The sequence below is a fragment of the Paroedura picta genome, chromosome 1 (genome assembly GCF_049243985.1).
Source record: "Paroedura picta isolate Pp20150507F chromosome 1, Ppicta_v3.0, whole genome shotgun sequence".
NCBI lineage: Eukaryota > Metazoa > Chordata > Lepidosauria > Squamata > Gekkonidae > Paroedura > Paroedura picta.
Genome location: NC_135369.1, coordinates 63,015,734 through 63,034,061, shown reverse-complemented (window position 1 = coordinate 63,034,061; position 18,328 = coordinate 63,015,734). Strand labels below are relative to the sequence as shown.

Below are 18,328 nucleotides of genomic sequence, written 5' to 3'. Positions count from 1 at the left end.
TTTTCTATTTTAAAAAAGCCAGAAGACATGGGTGGCAACAAATAAATGCAACTGGCTTTTGACTTGCATAATATAGCAAGATACTTGAAACATACAGTCTGGCTTCATAGACATGATATACAATGCATACAGAGCATTCTAGTAAATGATCATGAATGGAATGGGATGGAATTTGGGTCTATCAGCTGGACCCCATAATAGCAGAAAGCTTGTATAAGGAAACAATATGCAGCATTTTCCATGTCTACAGTGATCCACTACCCCCAAGTCCATGCATCTGAAATCCCCAATCCATGCCCCTCCTGCTTCCAATCGTATCTAAACAAAATTCTCCTCACCATCATTTGCTTCAAAGGCATGAAATCGGCACTCTGGCGGACACGCTCAAAAATCTTCTGCAGGTGAGGGTTGATGAAGGCATCGTCTTCCAGGAAGAAAGTACAAGACCAGAGAGGTCGTCAGAGAAAGAGAGTCTTAAAGCACAGATAAGCACTTATCCATCATCCTCCAAAAAGGTCTTGCCTTCAGCCTCCAGAGTAGCTGTCAATTTCAAAAGCTATATACACCTACTTAACTAAACAACTTTCCCTTTTGGCCCAGCATATTCCAATAAGAATGGGTACATCTTTTTTTTAACAGAACTAAAGCCAAGTATAATGGCTTGGATATAACTTATGCATTAATTCAACGAATGTATCTGGATTCTGAGTCGTGAGGAGCAACTACCTTCTAAGATATCCCAGGCACTGGTCACAGGATAGCTTAACAGCTTAGAAGAATCAAAGAATTTTTTTGACATTGAGACACTCAGAATGCTGAGTTTTGCTGCCAATTGTAGGTGGATAGTGTGACAGCAGAAGGTATGTAATCCAAATTACGTTCCTTACTCTGTGCATTATTCACCTTTACTTCCAGAAGCAAATGAACAAGTTTGAGATTCCCAAAGATGGAAAAAGCTGCAAAGGTGTTATGGAATCCTCAAGATAAGTCCTATGAATAAAGGCTGAAGCAGCTGTGTACATTTAGTAGAGAGAAGTGATACACTGACACAGTTTGACTTCTCAGGGAAAAGAAGAATTGTCATTCTTCTAAGGTTCCTAACAGAAACAATGGCTTTATATATCTCATATTCTACAGGTGCTCCTAAGAATACATGCACATAGCTGAATTCAGCAGATCATCACCAGATAAACAGCACCTCCAGAAAACAATGCTTACTCTCAAAGTCCAAAGATGGCCTCCACAAGCAACAGCAGCTATTAAATTCCACCCTTGCGGTAGATAAGGAAGGGATCGTTGTTATAGTCTATCCCCTAACGGGCTCCTTCCGCACAAATGGCTCAGTTGGGCAAGACACCACAACCCATTAGCAAGTTTCAGAGTGAGGCAACTGGAAGCAGGTGGTGGTTTACAAGCTGCATCAATGTCTGATTCACAGGCCAAGGTTCTCAGGAATCAGTCTGAAACAGCTTGTCCTCTGGGCCCATTACAGAAATGCAAAAACGTATTATTTTCTCATGAGGACAGCAACATTTAAAGAAGGAACAGAATTAATTCCTCCCGACCAGCTTTGTTAGTATTGCTTGAGTTCTAGGTTGTGTCTATTTTTCCAAAGCCTCCAGCAGACCAGGCAATGTTGTGCCATCACTGACCAGAAATATGATCACAAACAAACTCAAACATTCAAGTAGAGAAGCTGGCATGTCTGTTCTTGTGGAGGACTTACTCCTGCTCTTACATCTGTTATCTAAGTCATTTCTGGGTCATCCAAGCACACAGCGCTGTTGGTGTCAAGATTGCTGTTTTCCTTTTGTGCCATAATGTGCACTCTGACAACTGAATGTTGACAGACAATTGGACTGAGTTGGCAAAGCTGGGCAAAATATCACCAGAAGAGATAAGACAAACGGAGATGAATCCTAGCTCAAATATAGCACTTCAAAACTAAGACATTAACCCGAGAAGCATAAAGGATGCACAATTAAGTCACAATGTAGGCACATTAAAAGTTATGCAGGTTATACTACAGCTATACTACAGGTTCTAGTTGATTATCCTCAAAAGCAGTTTCCACTGCATATTCCACTTTGTCCCTGTTCAGAGAGGCTGACAAGATTCTAAATAAGACTTCTAAAGGATCAGGAAGCATTTAGACCTTTAAGATCTACCCCATCCTCTCTGCATCAGTGACTCCCAAACTCTTCTTAGTTCCATCTTCAAACTACGATAGCTTTCTTTCTAATTACAAGTGCCTGAATTGATCAGTATCAACAAAAAACAGTTACAATGCATCCTTCATATCTAGATCCCCTGCATTTTAGGGGGGGGGGGGGTTAATGCCGCTCCAATACTACACCTTAACCCCAGTTTCAATGAAAATGAAGTATTCTTTCTAGGGAAAAAAAATAGTTGTTGGCTACCTATACTTTCTCTTAGACATCCAGAATATGGCCCCTTCCTAAAGGTTTCACAATATGTAAATATGTTTAGCTGATTAATGATCAGGAAACCTGAAAACTAGTTGTTAGCACTAGTCTCTCCCCCCCCCCCCCACAAATGGATCTCTATTGTGACTGACATCAGCCACCAACCGCAGTTATGGGCTGGCTGATCAGGACTTCGTGGAGGGTGAGAACTAGGGAATAGTGTTTATGTTGCTTTTGTTGGTGTTGTTATTTATTTATGATGGGTATTTTAATTGTGTTGTGGGGTTTTACTTAACTGGGCTTTTAACTTGTAACCCACTGCGAGTTGGCACTGCTGAGAGCGGCAGGCAATAAATAAATTCAAACAATCAATCCACCCCTTTAGAAACAAGGTGTACTTCAGCTCTTCCAAGCCTACAAGTATGTCCATTAGGAGGAGACAAATGACAAACAGAACAGAAGCATTAGAGAAGCTCTTTGTACTTACCTTGAATGCTTAGCATTTGGCCCAACTTCAGGGCAGCTCCCCGAACCTTGCAAAGGGTCCTCACAATTCTTTCAGCATTGGCCTCTGACAAAAAGGGACTGGAATCCATAACAGCCTTCTTCCCTGAGGGCAGGCAGGCAGGCAGGCAGAAGGGTTAATGAAATCCATTAAAAACCCATCAACCAAGTTACATTTCTTGTTTGTTTTGAAAGAACTATTTCACCTTGCACAATAATACACATCACTGCAGGAGGGGTGGTCTCTTCAAGAAGGCAACAAGTTAAATGTACCAGAAATATACACTGGATGTAGCTGGGGTTTTTTCTAAAACGCCCTTTTTAAGTGTTGTATGTAGCTTTGAATAATACTGATAACAAAATGACACAGCTCTACCATTAAAATACATTTATAATAGCTTCAATACAGTCTTTGACATTTCCATAGTTATCTAGAAAAACTAGAGCAATTATTAAAATTTTCAAAATTACAATTAACTGGCTATTAAAATATCGCCCCAAACATGAACCCTAATCACTATTTCCACTAGAGACTGATGAAAGAGTCCATGGGCTTATCTAGTTGCAGGGGAGGAGAGGATAAACTCTGGGAAAGGAGAATTAGAGTAGACAGGAATACAAAAGTGCTAGCAAACTAAAGAAATGAATAGAAAAAAAAGAGTAATTCAAAGAAAAAAAGGTTTATTTTAAAATATTTATCATACCTTCCAGTAAAACAAATCTTAAAATGACTTATGCCATATCAAGAGTCAAAAACTGCTAGCAGATAAAAGATTAAAGGTGTAATTCTAAGAAGGTCTACTGAGAAGTAAGTTCCCTTTTATTCAAATGGGCTTACTCCCAAAAAGAGTAAATAAAGTGTTCTTAGGACTGTAAGGTAAAAATGATACAAACAGAAATGAAAGCAAACCAGAGTACCTACTCTCCTAGGCTCAAAAGGATATGCCCAAATCAGCTTTTTCTTTAAAATATATTAAAGTGTTCCATTTGCTTGTTTAGCAACTTTCATTCTAAATCTCATATGGTAATATAGAGATACAGGCTTGGATCCTACACTATGTAACTTCTCCCCAACAATAGCAGCATGTTGTGGTCCCCCCTAAGAGTCAGTGACCCCTAGCAACAACATGAGGGGTGAAACGGGTGCCTGCAGTGGAAATTATTTGTTACTTATAGTCCAACTTTATCATTTAGACTCAGAGTAGATCACATAATGTAAGATAAATAGGATAGGAAACAAGCCAGTGTAATAGGACCAGGAATGCAGAAATCTGAAATATAAATTTTAAATATGTGTGCCTGAATATCAAACTTCCCCCTAATTCCTGATATTCGTCTTTTCCATCTGCTGTTTCTGCTCATACACAAGCTCTTAGGAGTAACACCCTGCGACAAGTTAATGATTAGGGCAGCCCACTAATCTGTCCCTGAGTAATAGAACAAGACGTGCAGTGCAGCAAAAGGAGATAAGAGAAGCACATCCTTTTCTCAGCAACACCCACCAAGTTAGAAAAGCTATACATTAACACCAGAAGAGTCATAAAGGATCTTTTAATTTTTCTTTACACCTAATTTGTTGCCAATTTGACTGGGGAATCACTTAACCCTTCTTCCATGCAGTTTTCCAATTTAAGATTGTATTTATTATACACACACACTTCAATCATCTCTAGTAATTAAAAAGGTTCAATTGCATTAACCTGGACTCCTTATGCATACAGTGCTAAACACCGTTTTGATTAACCCTACCCTTTAAATCACTCCTTTTTAAAATGTCCGCTGTTATAAATGCTTGACGGCACTCACAGAAATAATGTCACATATTCTGCATTTTGAGAAGCTGAATCTTCTTAGTCCCTCCCTTGTCATTCAGCCTCCTTTGTCATTGGCTATCAGTAACTCTGACTTTGCTAGGCAACTAACGCCCACAATTAGCACCTCAATTCAAGCCAGTAACTTTAAGACAGATCACTGACACTGAGGAAGCAGAAAACAGCAGCAGGTACCTCAAGCGCTCCCTCCACCCCAAATCACTGATCAGAGATAGAGCTATGGATCAGGTGGTCTGGGCAAATGGCATGTTCATGCGATCACTGACAAAGGCAGAGCTCCCATTGGTAGACAAAGGACTGCGAGCAGAAAAGGGGAGACCAAAAACACGCTAACATTTCTGCATCATAAAAGGTGCATCCTCAGCACTGTGACATGGGAAAAGTCAGTGAAAAGCAAGTTTCAGAAGCCTCAGTGATAACACACTTTGGATATATATATGTGGAGCTTCTCTTGTCTAAAGGGTAGATTCAAGTGAATGTTGGTCTGAAGTAGCACAACAAAATTTGAGTCCAATGGCATCTTTAAGACCAACAAAGATTTATTCAAGGCATAAGCTGAGGAAGTGTGCATGCACAAGAAAGCTCATACCTTGAATAAATCTTTGTTTGTCTTAAAGTTGCGGTTGGACTAAAAATTTCTTGTCTAAAGGCTTGCACCAAGGCAGCACGTGAATGAGAAAAGGAGTCTAGAGGCCTTTTGACTTGAGGTTTCAATCTGGATATTTGGGCATACTCATATAAACAATTCCCATTTGTGCAGTCTCATGGTACAGATCTCATTTAAAAATTATTCAAGTCTAAAATACAACCACAAATGGCTTCCAAAACTGCACATTATCTTACAAAAGGATCACATCTATTTCTTTAAATTAAAACACAACAGGATATACCACAGAAGCTGCTGCAATAACCTTACTGAAATTGACCTTGAAGCCCTGGTCTCCTCATCTGACAGAAGAGGGAGCTGGAGGCTGGGTTTCATTTCACATTCCTGTAAACATTGTCCTGATACCCACCTTAGACCCCCATGTTCTGATTATTACTCTGCCATCAGAAGGTCAGTTGTGACCTAGGCATCTATTTTTAGTTTGCTTGCTCAGTAGACAGTGAGTCTTATTCACAATACATAATGGAAATGGGTTTTATAATACAGTGCTATGATTGCAACTCAAGTATTCTAAGCTTTCAAGATAAATACTTTAACAGTGAGTGTAACAAGTGTCAAAACATAAAATCTTCAGCTGTAATGCCTTCATGTAGACAAGCATCAATGGAGAGCACCAATTCAAACATATACTTTCATTCAGTTGCCCTCCCTAAGACAAGAAAACAACTGCGCAAACATAGTCATACCCTTCTAAGAGCACTGACTTCCATAAACTACAGCTCTGCTTTGGGACCCACGTTAAGCGCCCAAGGCTTTCCAACTGAACATCAGTGCCCAGTGAGTAAACAAAGGCAAAAAGGACAGGTCAGTTACGTGGGATGATACTGTGCTTTCTTATTGTAGTGCACAATTTTTTACTGTAAAAAATTGAATATTGTAGACTGCAGGTCCTCCAATAACCAGCTGTCTGATTAGGTTACACTCCCAGCTCCAACACAGTCAGGGCAGGAAGAATGAGACCTGCAGTCAGCTATCCATGCTAACATAGGGAATCCACCCATTCTCAACCTATTTTGGGGATGCGTAGACCACTGTAAGGATAAAAATATCCAAAATAAGAATATGATCACTTAGTCTAAACCTTCACAGACCAGTTTGCATCCCAGATGCTTTTGCTTCAAGTTTCAAGCACAACCTCTCTCCAGAAAAAGCAAAGCAACACATTTGTTGTACTTTTTTTTTTTACCTAACACACACAACTGGGAATGTGCAAAAATCCCACTGTATTTTTGGTTCAGGGATATTTGATTTCGTTTATTTGATTTATAAGACTTCCCTTCAATTCAGCCATCTCAAGAATCTATTTGAATATCTAAATCAATATCCACATCCTTTACATCCAGGCCTCTTCCACATTACCATCTCAAGTTGACTGTTAGAACCAGGTTTTATAGGGGAGTTAGTGGGGGGGGGGGGAGGATCTTAAATGTTACTGGTGGCCCAGCCTTAACAAAATGCCCAGTGGAAGAGTCCAATTTTGCAAGCCCTGTGGAAATGGGTACGCTCCAATGGAGTCCATGTATCATACAGGAACTCATTCCACCAGGCAGAGGCCAGGACCAAAAAGGCCCTGGCCCTGATCAAGGCCAGGCATACCTCTAATGGGCCAGGGACCCAGGACCAAAAAGGCCCTGGCCCTGATCAAGGCCAGGCATACCTCTAATGGGCCAGGGACCACCAGGCTGTTGAAATTGCCTGAGTATAATGCTCTTTGGGGGATACATTCAGAGAGGTGGTCCCTCAGGCATGCAGGCCTAGATTACAAATGGTCTTAAAGGTCAAAACCAGCGCCTTGAACTTAATCTGAAACTCTACTGTGAGCGAAAGCAGTTGCTTAAACATGGGATGTATATGACCGTTCCATGATGTTCTAGTGAAGACTCTGGCAGCTGCATCTTGAACCAGCTGTAATTTCTGGAGTAAGAACAAAGGAAAGCCCATGACAAGCAAGTTATGGAAGTCCAGTCTGGAGGTAACTGTTGCATGGATGACTGTGGCTAAAAGATCTGGGGCAAGGTAGGGTACTAGTAATTTACATGGCGTAGAGAGAGGGACGCATCAAGTATCACCCCCCCCCACAGATTCCTGGAGGTCTGTGCAGCTGCACACTGTACGCCCTATAGGCTGGGTAAGTGCACTTCCTCCACTGGACCCTTCCTACCCAGCCACAGGACCTCCATATTTTAACAAAAAAATTCAGGATTTCCCAGTATTCCTGAATCTCAATACCAGTATGGTATTGGAATCCAGAATAACTGAGAATGCCAGATTCTTTCAGCTCCATGATCCCTTTAACTGCATGAGACTCAGACAATCTAGGGCTGATCCCCCTTACAGTAAGGGACCAGCCCCAGTCCAGGAGGGGCTGAGCTGTCAGCTGAGCTCCCACCACTTGAACCAATCCTGGACTGGATTAAATAGCTCTCAGCCATTTTAGCTGAGAGCTATTTAAGCCTAGCAGCTTGACAGTTGTTAGATTTAGCCATTTTAGCCTAGCAGCTTGACAGTTGTTAGGTTTAAACAGCTGGCAGCCAGAACACCAGAATCCAGATCTGGATTCTAAAACTAGCGACCCACTTTGCCCCATGCTGAACCTCCCTCTACAACTGCTTTTCACATTTGGGGCAGCAGGTTGTCGGAAAAGAACTTTTGCCCTTCAACCTGAAAGTCAGAGGAAGTTTTCAAGTTCTTCCTCCAACAAGCTAGCAAATTAAAAACAAAAAACTCTTTCCTCTTAATAAATTCCCTCCCTCCCCCCCCAAAAAAAGTTCTTCACCTTTCTACAACCTCCAAATTTCTAAACTCTGCTAGCTGCAGCAAGTCTTTTAATAATTGCGCTGAGTTTGTACACAGAGCAAGGAGTGCCCAGTTATACAAGGCACCTTTTGCAAACAGAAAAATGTAAACAAACGGTTGCACAACCTCTCTCTAGAACGGCTTTCCCAAACTAGAGGAATGAGCCCTGCAAAGAAAGGCCCTCAAAGGTCCTGCACCTGAGTCAACTGCACTCAAGAGACATTTAAAGCAGACTATGTCCATGCAATATCAGCTTGTCCCCAAGAACAGATCCTGCAATTTCTTCAGGAGATACACAACAAATGGCAGGTGGCTTCGCTGCAACCCATCTGTTTTCCACCAGAGAAATATACAAAGGCTATACGTCCAATGTGAATCCACACATGCTATTAAACTTACATTTTACAACAAAAATGGAACAGCATGTTTTTGAAGTTATGCCAAAAGTGCATAGCCAAAGTAAGAACAGAAACTTGTGGCTGGTCTGGTTAAGACAGAGGACCAAATTCATGGACGGCCTTTAAGCCATATCTCAGAGATTACACAAGTTAACTCTGCACTATCAGGGGAGTATAAGCCACTCTCCCCAGTGTGCCCTGCACCTTAACAAAAGAGCTTTCGTGTCTATTCTCTTGGAGGGAAACACATGACATCTTTTAGAAGCATCAGTTATCATACAATTTCTCAGAGCAACAGTGAGCGAGAGCTCCAGTTGAAAGGCCCTTAGCCAAGAAAACCCTTTGCTTAAGGGGCTTTTAATTTTCACCCATTATGGTACATAAGAACAAGAATATATACATAAAAACAAAATTAGACCCATGCTGGACCAGACCAGTGGTCCATCTAGTCAAGCATACTGATACATACAGCAGCCATGTTTGGGCATGTTTGGAGGGCCATCATTGGAGGGCAAACAAACAGGGCATGGAGACTGAAGCTGCTTTCTAGCACAGCTATTCAGAGACCTGCTGCCTCTATAGATAGAAGTTCCCTTCAGACACCATAGTTTGTAGCCACTGATGGACTTCTTGTTCATGATTCTGTCTAAGCCCTTTGTGCAACAATCTACAATTGTTCACTGTGGTATTCACTGGCAGTGAATACCACAGTTTTTGATGAGTAGAAAAAGGGTTTCCCTTTGTCTCTCCAGAACCTATTTCCCAACAACACTCTCCCTATCCCACCCATTACCAGAGAACACTTGAGGATGCCAAAGGGGAAGACGCCCCTTGTCACCGTGAACTCTACAGTAACTCAGCAACCTTCAGTTTTATGGCCTTAAGAGTTAAAGTCTCAGGCATCAGTACTAAAGCTCACTCTTACATTACTTCTTATTCACATTCTCACCATGTATGGAAATGACTGGGGTGGAAAGAAACAGAAGATGTACAATCAAACTAGACAGTTCTGATCACCTTTTATAATACTTTTAAAATACATTATAAAATAACTAGTATAAAAGCCCATTTTAAAAATGGGCTTTGAAAGGCTTCCCTTTGGGCAGCAAAGCCCTCTCGCCGGCTCTGTGAGACGGCGAGAGGGCTTTGCAGGCCAAAGGGAAGGGAATCCTCCCCACCTCCTGTCCCGCGGCCACTTCCCTTTGGGCCACAAAGCCCTCTCGCCGCAGGAGGGGAAAGACTGCCCTCTCCCCGCTGTCCCCCTCCCCCAGGGCACTTGCATGTATCCTGGGGAGCGTCCAGCAGCAATTTGCCAACAATGACGGCAGAGAGCCCCTGGCCAGCTGGGTGGGCGGGAGTGGACATGGCCTGTGCAAGGCAGGGTCCACTCTCCGCCCACTTAGCCCTTAGCGCTTTATTTATTAACGGCAAGCCTGCTGTTAGAGATAGGGAAACATAATGTGGGATGAGGCCCTACATTTAAGAAATGTATGATGTATACTCTGGGAGCAAGGCAAACACATATATTACTCCTTCCCTGCCCCAAACACAAGTGAAAGCTGTTTCTAAGTAGTATGAGCACCTAGACAAGAAAAGGTCCAACTTCTTGGCCTTCCAGGCTGCACTTTTTAAAAAACCAGGTGTAGGCACCACTGAATACAGAAATGACCTAACTACTGCATTTTTTGGAGCAGCAAAACATTTCTCTATCTTTCAGATATATTCTATATAACCTTCATGCCAGTGACAAACTGTCAGCCAGCTCCAAGAAAAACAAGAGATCTATTTATGGCAAAACACAAATTGTGACTCACTTTTTTTTTTAATCAAGAAGGAAAGAACCAGGAGGCAAACTCAAAACTGAGTTCAAGGACTGCTGGAAAACAAGATTTGCAGTCATGAAGGTTTGGCTAAGCAGAGATACTAGGTCTTTGTGTTGGTCAACCATAAAGGCAACAGGCAACTTATAGTTATTTGCTTTCCTTGAATGTTCTGCATCATCACCAAAATATGTATGTCAAGAAACAAGGATGTGACTAGATCCTTCTATTAGCAACAACACTCACCATTGCGGTCTTCAGATCTAAGGCTTTTCTTTGCCACCTCTGCTAATGCTCCAATGCCAAGGCCAACAGCTAAACCTTTATAGGACACAAAGGACAAGTGCAAAGGTCAGAAGAATGGCAGTGATGTGCATTGGCATACATCGCTTCATGCAGTAATAATCCATTGCAAAGCAGGTCTTCATTTAGTACTGCTTTGGTTGAATACAAATGGGCAATTAAGAAAACAGAAGCACTTCTGCTATTTTCAGCAGAACACTCGGACCAAGTCACCCAATATGACAACACTGATGTCCAACATAACATCAATCAATCCTAGAAAAAGGAAGCAGAAACCCCAAACTCTGAGGCCAACAGCACATACACGTAGCATGATGATCAAACTTTCACAGTAGCGTTTAGTCACTTGATCTGGTTTAGTACAGGTATTAAATATTAATAAATCCAGATCTTCACCTGACGATCCAGATCCCTAGTGGGGATACCCCTTGTCACCTCTTACTTTGTTCCTCCTCTGGTTGTTGTACTCACCATCCTTCTCAACCAGATGTGGAACAAGATTATGCACTTTCTCTCAAATGGGTACTCAAAGTGGCTTACAACATCCCATTCTCCCCTCTTCCATGTCACCCTAACAATCTTGTGATGTAGGTTAGACCAAGGAGTGGCGGGCCACAGCAAAACTGGGTTTATGAAGGAGCAAATGGGGGAAGCTTGGCAGCTTTGCCCCATCTTGATACATGGGAGTATGTTCCAAGACTACAAATAATGTAGCCAGGCAAGGACTGGCAACTTTAGTTCCTATGTGGAAACACTGATTTTAAAAGTTCTCTTTAAAGATGCCCGCTAATAAAATATGCTAGTGTGGAATATTCATATACTGAAATGAATGTTCAATAGGAAAGTTACATAATCAGCCTTAGAGCTCTCTTTCTACAAAGCTGGTATTTCAAATATGCATCTGTAAACACAAACAATCTCCGAGTACTCAGTGTTAGGGCTGCTGGAAACACATGAGAAGGGGTGGGGGTTGCTCGCATCCACATCCACATCTCAAAATACCATTTGTACAGAAAAATTATTACACATTATCTGTTGGAAATATTCAAACAGTTCCTGGTATCAGTAACTATGAAATAAGGATTGTATATCTGACACACAACCTAGATGCTGTCAATTTTGCAAGTCAGTTGTGGAAGCCTGCATCTTTTAGTATGCAACCAAGTTTTCTGTCTATGCTTTCAAATGGCAGCTAAACATTCCTCAAAGGTGCTTCAGGGTGTTGGGTCAATGAAAACAAGTTTACCAACTTTCCTCATGGTGCAATCAGTATTCTGAGGCACTTCTATAGACATCGATTTACTTATATCCAGCGGAACATACTATAATTCTACTAACGCTGTGCAAAGCCAAGAATTTAACCAAGTTAACCAAGTTAACATGTTTCTTTGATGCTGTGCAAAGCCAAGAGTTTAGCAAAGTTAACAACTTCTTTCTCCTCAAGTTCTCTCCAATGCCTCTTTGTTCCTGATAAGATTTGGCCTTGTACAAAGGGGAGCTCCACCTAAACAATCACACACCTGTGTCTTCCTAGAACCAAAACAACCAGCAGTAGGAGAGGCACAGCCCCCAGTTGTAGCCTTTTAAAGATTAACTAGCTCGGATTGCTTGCCTTCACCATTTCAGAACTTTTTATATATCCACTAATTCTGATAAGGCCTTCAACGGGTGTTCTCTTCTTAAGAGTTGAGCATATTGGAACAGCTCCGCTTTAATAGGACATTGAACCCTGTGGATGTGTTCTGATCAGGAAGTATTTTGCACTTCTGATATTCATTCACCGAAAGAGGGTGGGTACATATCATACCATACACTGCAAGAAGCCACTGTTTTCAATTTACTTCTTGGTGTGCATATAAAGAGACAGATGGGTTTTGCAGCACAGATCTGAAGAAAAGCACTGTAACCGCCTCTTTCCCCGGCCAACTTTGCCATCATGGTAACCAAATTCTGGTTTGTTTTAAGTTTGCATCATAGCACTTATTCAATGTTGACCATTTTATGCGTTCCTTTATTGCATCATCCCTTAACAAGGATTACAGCCAAATGCAGATTATGAGATACATCCACATACTGCTATCATTGAAATATAGCAGCAACTGTATTTTTGTGTGTAAAACAACACAATTCATTTGGGAATGGCTGCTTCTCATTTGTGACTGAGAAAGTACAGTGGAGATTTTGCATGGATGTATGGTTAAAAAATTAGAGGGAAGCCACCCGCATATTACATTACATGAACTGCAAATGTTATGTAATTAGTTGCATGCGTAAAGTCTTTGCCTTAATTCTTAAAGGTCTCATAATTCCTTTGAAAGGGACTACTACTCCAATTTTTTTGATCCTGTCAATAAGGTAAAATGAAGCCTATACCTGGGACAATATACATTTACTAGATCTAAAGCCCATTTTATTTTTTAAAAAAATGGGCGCTAGATGGGCGCGGCCTCCCCCCCCCCCGACTCCCAAAGGCTTCTGCGGACGTTCCGCGGACGGACTCTCGTTGGTGCAGGAAGGGCGTGTGCCAGGGCAGGCGGGGACAGAGGGTTGGGTTCGTCGGGGAAGGGCGGGGACGCTGGGGGAGCCGCTTCTGGGAGCGGCAAGGGCCGGGAAGCGGCGGTGGCGACGGGGAAGCTCCTGGCAGCAGCGGCGAGGGGCGGCGGCGAAGGGGCGCGGTGTCCCAGCCCCTTTCCCAGGAAGTTGGGAGGTTGTGCGGCTGGAAAGGAGCAGGGCCCTGCTCCTTTCCCCGCATCGACGCGTACTGTATGGCGACCAAGGAGGCAATGGGGAGGCACGCCTTGGTCCAGGATTGACACTGATTGGCTCCTGATTCACCCCTCCAAGTTTTTATCCTGGACAGAGCCCGCCCTAACTCCTCCCAACTTGCCCTTACTCTTTTATTTAATAACCGCGGAGCAGTTTACAGATGTTTTGATTTTCACCTGTCCAAAGTGAAACAAAGTTTGAGCTTTACATTGGTCAGATTCCTGTAATCATGTTGGTCTGAAGCAGCAGAACAAAATTTGGGCCCAGTGGCATCTTTATTCAAGGTGTGAGCTTTTGTGAGCATGCAGACATCTTAGAATATACTTTGAATAAAACATTGTTATGGTGTGGGTATAGAACTTCACCCACTGTAAAAACCAAGCATGCAGGTTTTAAATTTTCTGTTAGACTGACCATGATACTGATAAAAGTTCATAATAACTTCGAGTAATAAGAAAAAACTATTAGTTTAGTGAGAAATTAGAAATAAGTTTAAAAGTACTGACAATCATAACATAAAGTTGTGGATGTACTTCCGATGACATGTTGAACATTCCAAACCCACCCACTGGCCCTAAGTGGGGGATAGGCACCCAGTAGAGAGGGGGCACTGTCCCACTCAAGGCCAATCGGTGGTCATTCTCCCCCTCCTTTCTGCAGTTTCTGGCCATTTACCAGAGTGGAATAAGAGCCGGCCTTGCTCCACAAGAAAATGAAGGTAAACCAGGAAGTGGGTGGAGGGCTGATCCTGGGGGCTGGGTCACTCTAGTCCCCATGTATCCTCCTGCCTGCCAGAGAGTGGGGGAAGGAGGAATGGCTACACTTGCCACCACTGCAGGCAGAGGCCTGCTCATTGGCTGGGCCACTTTGGTCCTAATGCTTCCCACCCAATGGAGAAAGGGGGGGCTGGCCATGCTTGGTGGTGCCACAGGTAGAATGCCAGCTCCAGCAGCCCTGCTCACTGACTGGGCTGCTCCGGTCCCAGCACCACCCCTGCGTGCAGGACAGCAGGGTGGGGGGAGGCTTGGCCACACTCGGCATTGCCACAGTGTCAACTGGGCTGCTCCAGTCTCACCACCTCCTCCCACCTGAAAGACTTCTGCCTGATACCCTGAGGGGGTACAAAAAGGATTATCTCCACAGGTCTCAATGTTCTTTCAAAAGCTTGTTTTCTTATCAAATCAAGCATCTACAATGTCCCAGATGTCGTTAGATAATGATACAAACAGCCAATATTCAAGAAGTACCTTTGGTTTTTTGGGGGAAAGAACATTCACACAATTGCTTGTCTTACAGGCTCAGAAAGTGTTAAGTTTGTTAATTTAGCTTTGCTTCAAGGGACAACGTATACCACACAATTCTGTGGTAATTTGTCTTAGTACAAGCCAAGTTGCAATATAAACAGAAAGGCACACAGAAGTGAACCTCATCGTTAATAAATGTATGCAAAGGACAGGAGCCAACACAAGCTATAAATAGCAGTGATCACAAACCGGCAGGGGCTCTTTAAACTAAGCACACTTCACAACTGGCTGCTCCAAACGACCACAAAAGAAGGTGACAATTATTCATCCAATCTAAGGTCCAATCTACTAATACTTCCAAAAAAGGGAAGGGGAAAGGAATATAAATTAATGCAGTCACCAGATTCATTCTCTTTAACAATTTACAGAGTGATATAAAATGCATAATATCATCAGATTCAAATTGTGCAACAGTGATGGGGAGGCATTCCTGGAGATGTAAAATTTCTAGACATTTTGAAGATATGGGGGAACTTCAAAAAAAACAATGGGAGGAAAGTGAGGCATACACCAGTTAGTTAGTATCAAAGCTTATTTCAGTTTTAACATTATAAGTGTGTAATCTTTAACTTAGCTAAAATACAGAAATGTTATATTTGGTATATAAATGGAAATAATGTATTAAATCCCCAATCTGCATGGCAGGTTGTTGGATGATCTTTGGTAAAATGGAGGAAAGAGGAATGATGTGAACTGACCTGAGCCCTTAGGAAGAAGGGAGGGAGATTAAAACATACTAAAATACATATGAACAACCAAAACATAACAGAGCTTTCCAAGCTCTGGGGCAGACCTCCACCTCACGAAGGGGCACAGAATACTTGCAGGAAAACATGAAAGTCCAGTAAGGGAAATAAACTTGAAGCAGGCACAGCTACAGGCACTCTCCTCCCAGCAGCAGAGATTTCATGTTGATGTCATCAACATAGATGCACTAACCATGCAAGCTGTAGAAAAGATTTGGAACATATGGGGCCTCCTGACCACAGCAGTTTCTCCATTTCCTGCCTTCTTGGCTGATTCTAAGAGACCCAAGATGTTCTCGCTCTACTTCTGATGGCAGCGCAGGATTCATAATCCACAGATTTTTATTTATACAGCAGTGAGTTGCGCTTATGACCAAGGACCAATGTATCTGAAGGACCACCTCTGCTCTCCTACCACTAACAGTTGCTTGCTTGGCAGCTCCCAAAGCTATTTTCAATAGCTGTTCAACTTTAAGGAATAAACTCTTTGAGGAGGTTGGAGACACTGTCCTTCAAATCTGAGAGGCACTGTAAGGCTGCTTATTTGCTCTGAGTTGCAGGCATTTTTGCGAGGTGGGTTATGGATGGTTTTCATTTAGAGTAGCAAATCAACTTGACTCACAAGAGAAATGTGGAGATTAAATATTTTAATAAGTACATGTGCTGCATTTGCCTGCCACAGAAATGGCAATTAGTGAATTAAAGATACTGAAGGGGTAAAATTTAGAAGGGAACCCAGTTGCTTTGGACAAATGTCAACCCCAGGGTGAGAACGCCCCAATTCAACAAATGACCCCTGAAATGAAGCTTCCTTTGACACTGCTTCTATTTTAATACTAGCTTCAAAGCGCGTTCCTAAGAATAGGCCTTGAAAGGGTCCCCTCCCCTGGCCAGGCAAGCTTAAGGTGGCTTTGGGCTGCAGCTTGCAGCCAGATCAAGTGGGACTGGGCAGCTTGTTAGCAGGGCCAGGACAGAGCTCCTTAGCAGGCAGTCAGCAGGCCAGGAGGCCCTCATCAGCGAGCCCAACCTAGCAGGCCAAGAAGCCCTCGTTAGCAGGCCCTCCATCACGACCCTTTGCCCAGGGCCCTCTCCCCTTACCTGTTGCTGGCTCCAGGCACTGAGGCGTCTGAGAGCAAAGAGGCTAGAGTCCAGGGATGGAGGGCGGGAGCTGCAGGGGCAGGGCCAATTAGGGCAAAGCTGGCTGCACCCTGATTGGCCCTATTCCAACTTAGACAGCTGGACACATCCCACCCCCTAGGCTGTTTCACAAATATATAGAGGAACAACAATGGATAATGATAAGTTATTCTTTAAATACCTTGCGAAGTCTGAACAGTAGATACATACAAATGCTTTCATCTCTAGCAGTCAGTTTTCACATCCCTGCTGAGCAAGTCTGGCATAAAGCTTTTTCTAGCAATGGCTTAGTTCAAAGATGATACACTGTGCTACTATGGTAATTTCCAGTTTCTTCAGAGTTATCCAGCTTCATGCTGCCATGCACCACAAAAATTCACTCACCTCCAAAGTTAGCAAGTCTCCCAATTCGAGTAACTGGCACCTTCCGCTCACGGGCACGTTCACTGAGCTGCAAGGATGGAAGAAAACATAGAACTGACGTGGCCAAAACTGATGTGGCGTAAGAATTCCATTTCTGCAACATGAAAAAACCACTTCTTTCCATAGCAATCCACGTACTTAATTAGGGCACCTCAACAGTCACCACTGGTGGCTCCCACTGACCACCAACCTATAGCTATGACTGAGGGAAAAGGAGAGTATTCAGCATTACATCTGCATTCTAAAACTTGTTTGATATTGTAGCAAAGAAAGCAGCTTCATTATTTGCTGCCCACAGACATAAAACTTTCATAAATTTTGAACACATGGGGTGGGGAGGAGGAAATGAGAGGTAAGGCTTTTTTTCTCAGAACAAAAACTAGCTTTGGGAGAAACTGAAATATCTGCAATACTTAATTTCTTATCATGGACACATTAAAATGCCTTATGCTTAATCAAACTGAATAGGATGCACATTTTGTAACTGAAAGAAAGCCTTATGTGGACAGAAGCAGTCACAATAGGCACATTAGTGTATCTGAACACTATAACATAGTAAGTGCAGACAACATTGAAAAGACCATATACTATCTCCAGTAAATACAGGAATTATTTCTAATGTTGTCGATTAAAGACGTATGTAAGACACAATAACAATTTTGAACAAAACCTTGCCTTAAAAAACATTTCAATTATTTCCAGAAAATATTCATTGCGCCCCAAATTTTCAACTTTTTAAAGCATCAGGTATACACAGCCCATACTGGATTATATAGATCCAGTTCAGCTTGCCATTTAAGGGTAGCAACAGATGTCAATCAATAAATAATAAACAATTTTATTTTTGTATCCTGCCCTTCCTAGATAGCACAGGGCAGGTGACAATATGAATTTAAAATCACATAATAAAATCAATATTAATATTAATTAACTTCCAGTAGCCCCCACCTAATTTGAGCTGGGAGGGGGGGAATCAAGATCCTTGGAGGGCAGATTTTCCTTTGCTTCAGCAATGAGGCCAGCACTTCTTGATGGGCTATTTGGGCCTCAACCCTAGGCCTAGTGGAATAGCTGGTTGAGGACAATCTCACTTCCTTTGGACCAGAAATCCTAAAAAGAATTAGGTCAGATGACCTCAACGCTCTTTAGGAGGCAGTCCCATAAATAAGCCGTTCCCAGATCATATAAAGGCTTTAAAGTCTCCAA

General features: G+C 42.5%; 1 protein-coding gene across 3 annotated transcripts in view; it reads right to left on the bottom strand.

Annotated features, from left to right (window-relative positions):
• COQ8A (coenzyme Q8A) overlaps positions 1-18,328 on the bottom strand; it is a 59,474-nt gene that overhangs the window by 15,626 nt on the left and 25,520 nt on the right. For all 3 annotated transcript variants that reach the window (XM_077340935.1, XM_077340933.1, XM_077340937.1), the window contains 4 exons: positions 17,084-17,150; positions 10,690-10,764; positions 2,914-3,036; positions 339-424 (listed from right to left, as the gene is read on the bottom strand). In XM_077340935.1, the coding sequence (XP_077197050.1) occupies positions 339-424; positions 2,914-3,036; positions 10,690-10,764; positions 17,084-17,150 (351 nt within the window). The remainder of the gene's footprint in view (positions 1-338; positions 425-2,913; positions 3,037-10,689; positions 10,765-17,083; positions 17,151-18,328) is intronic.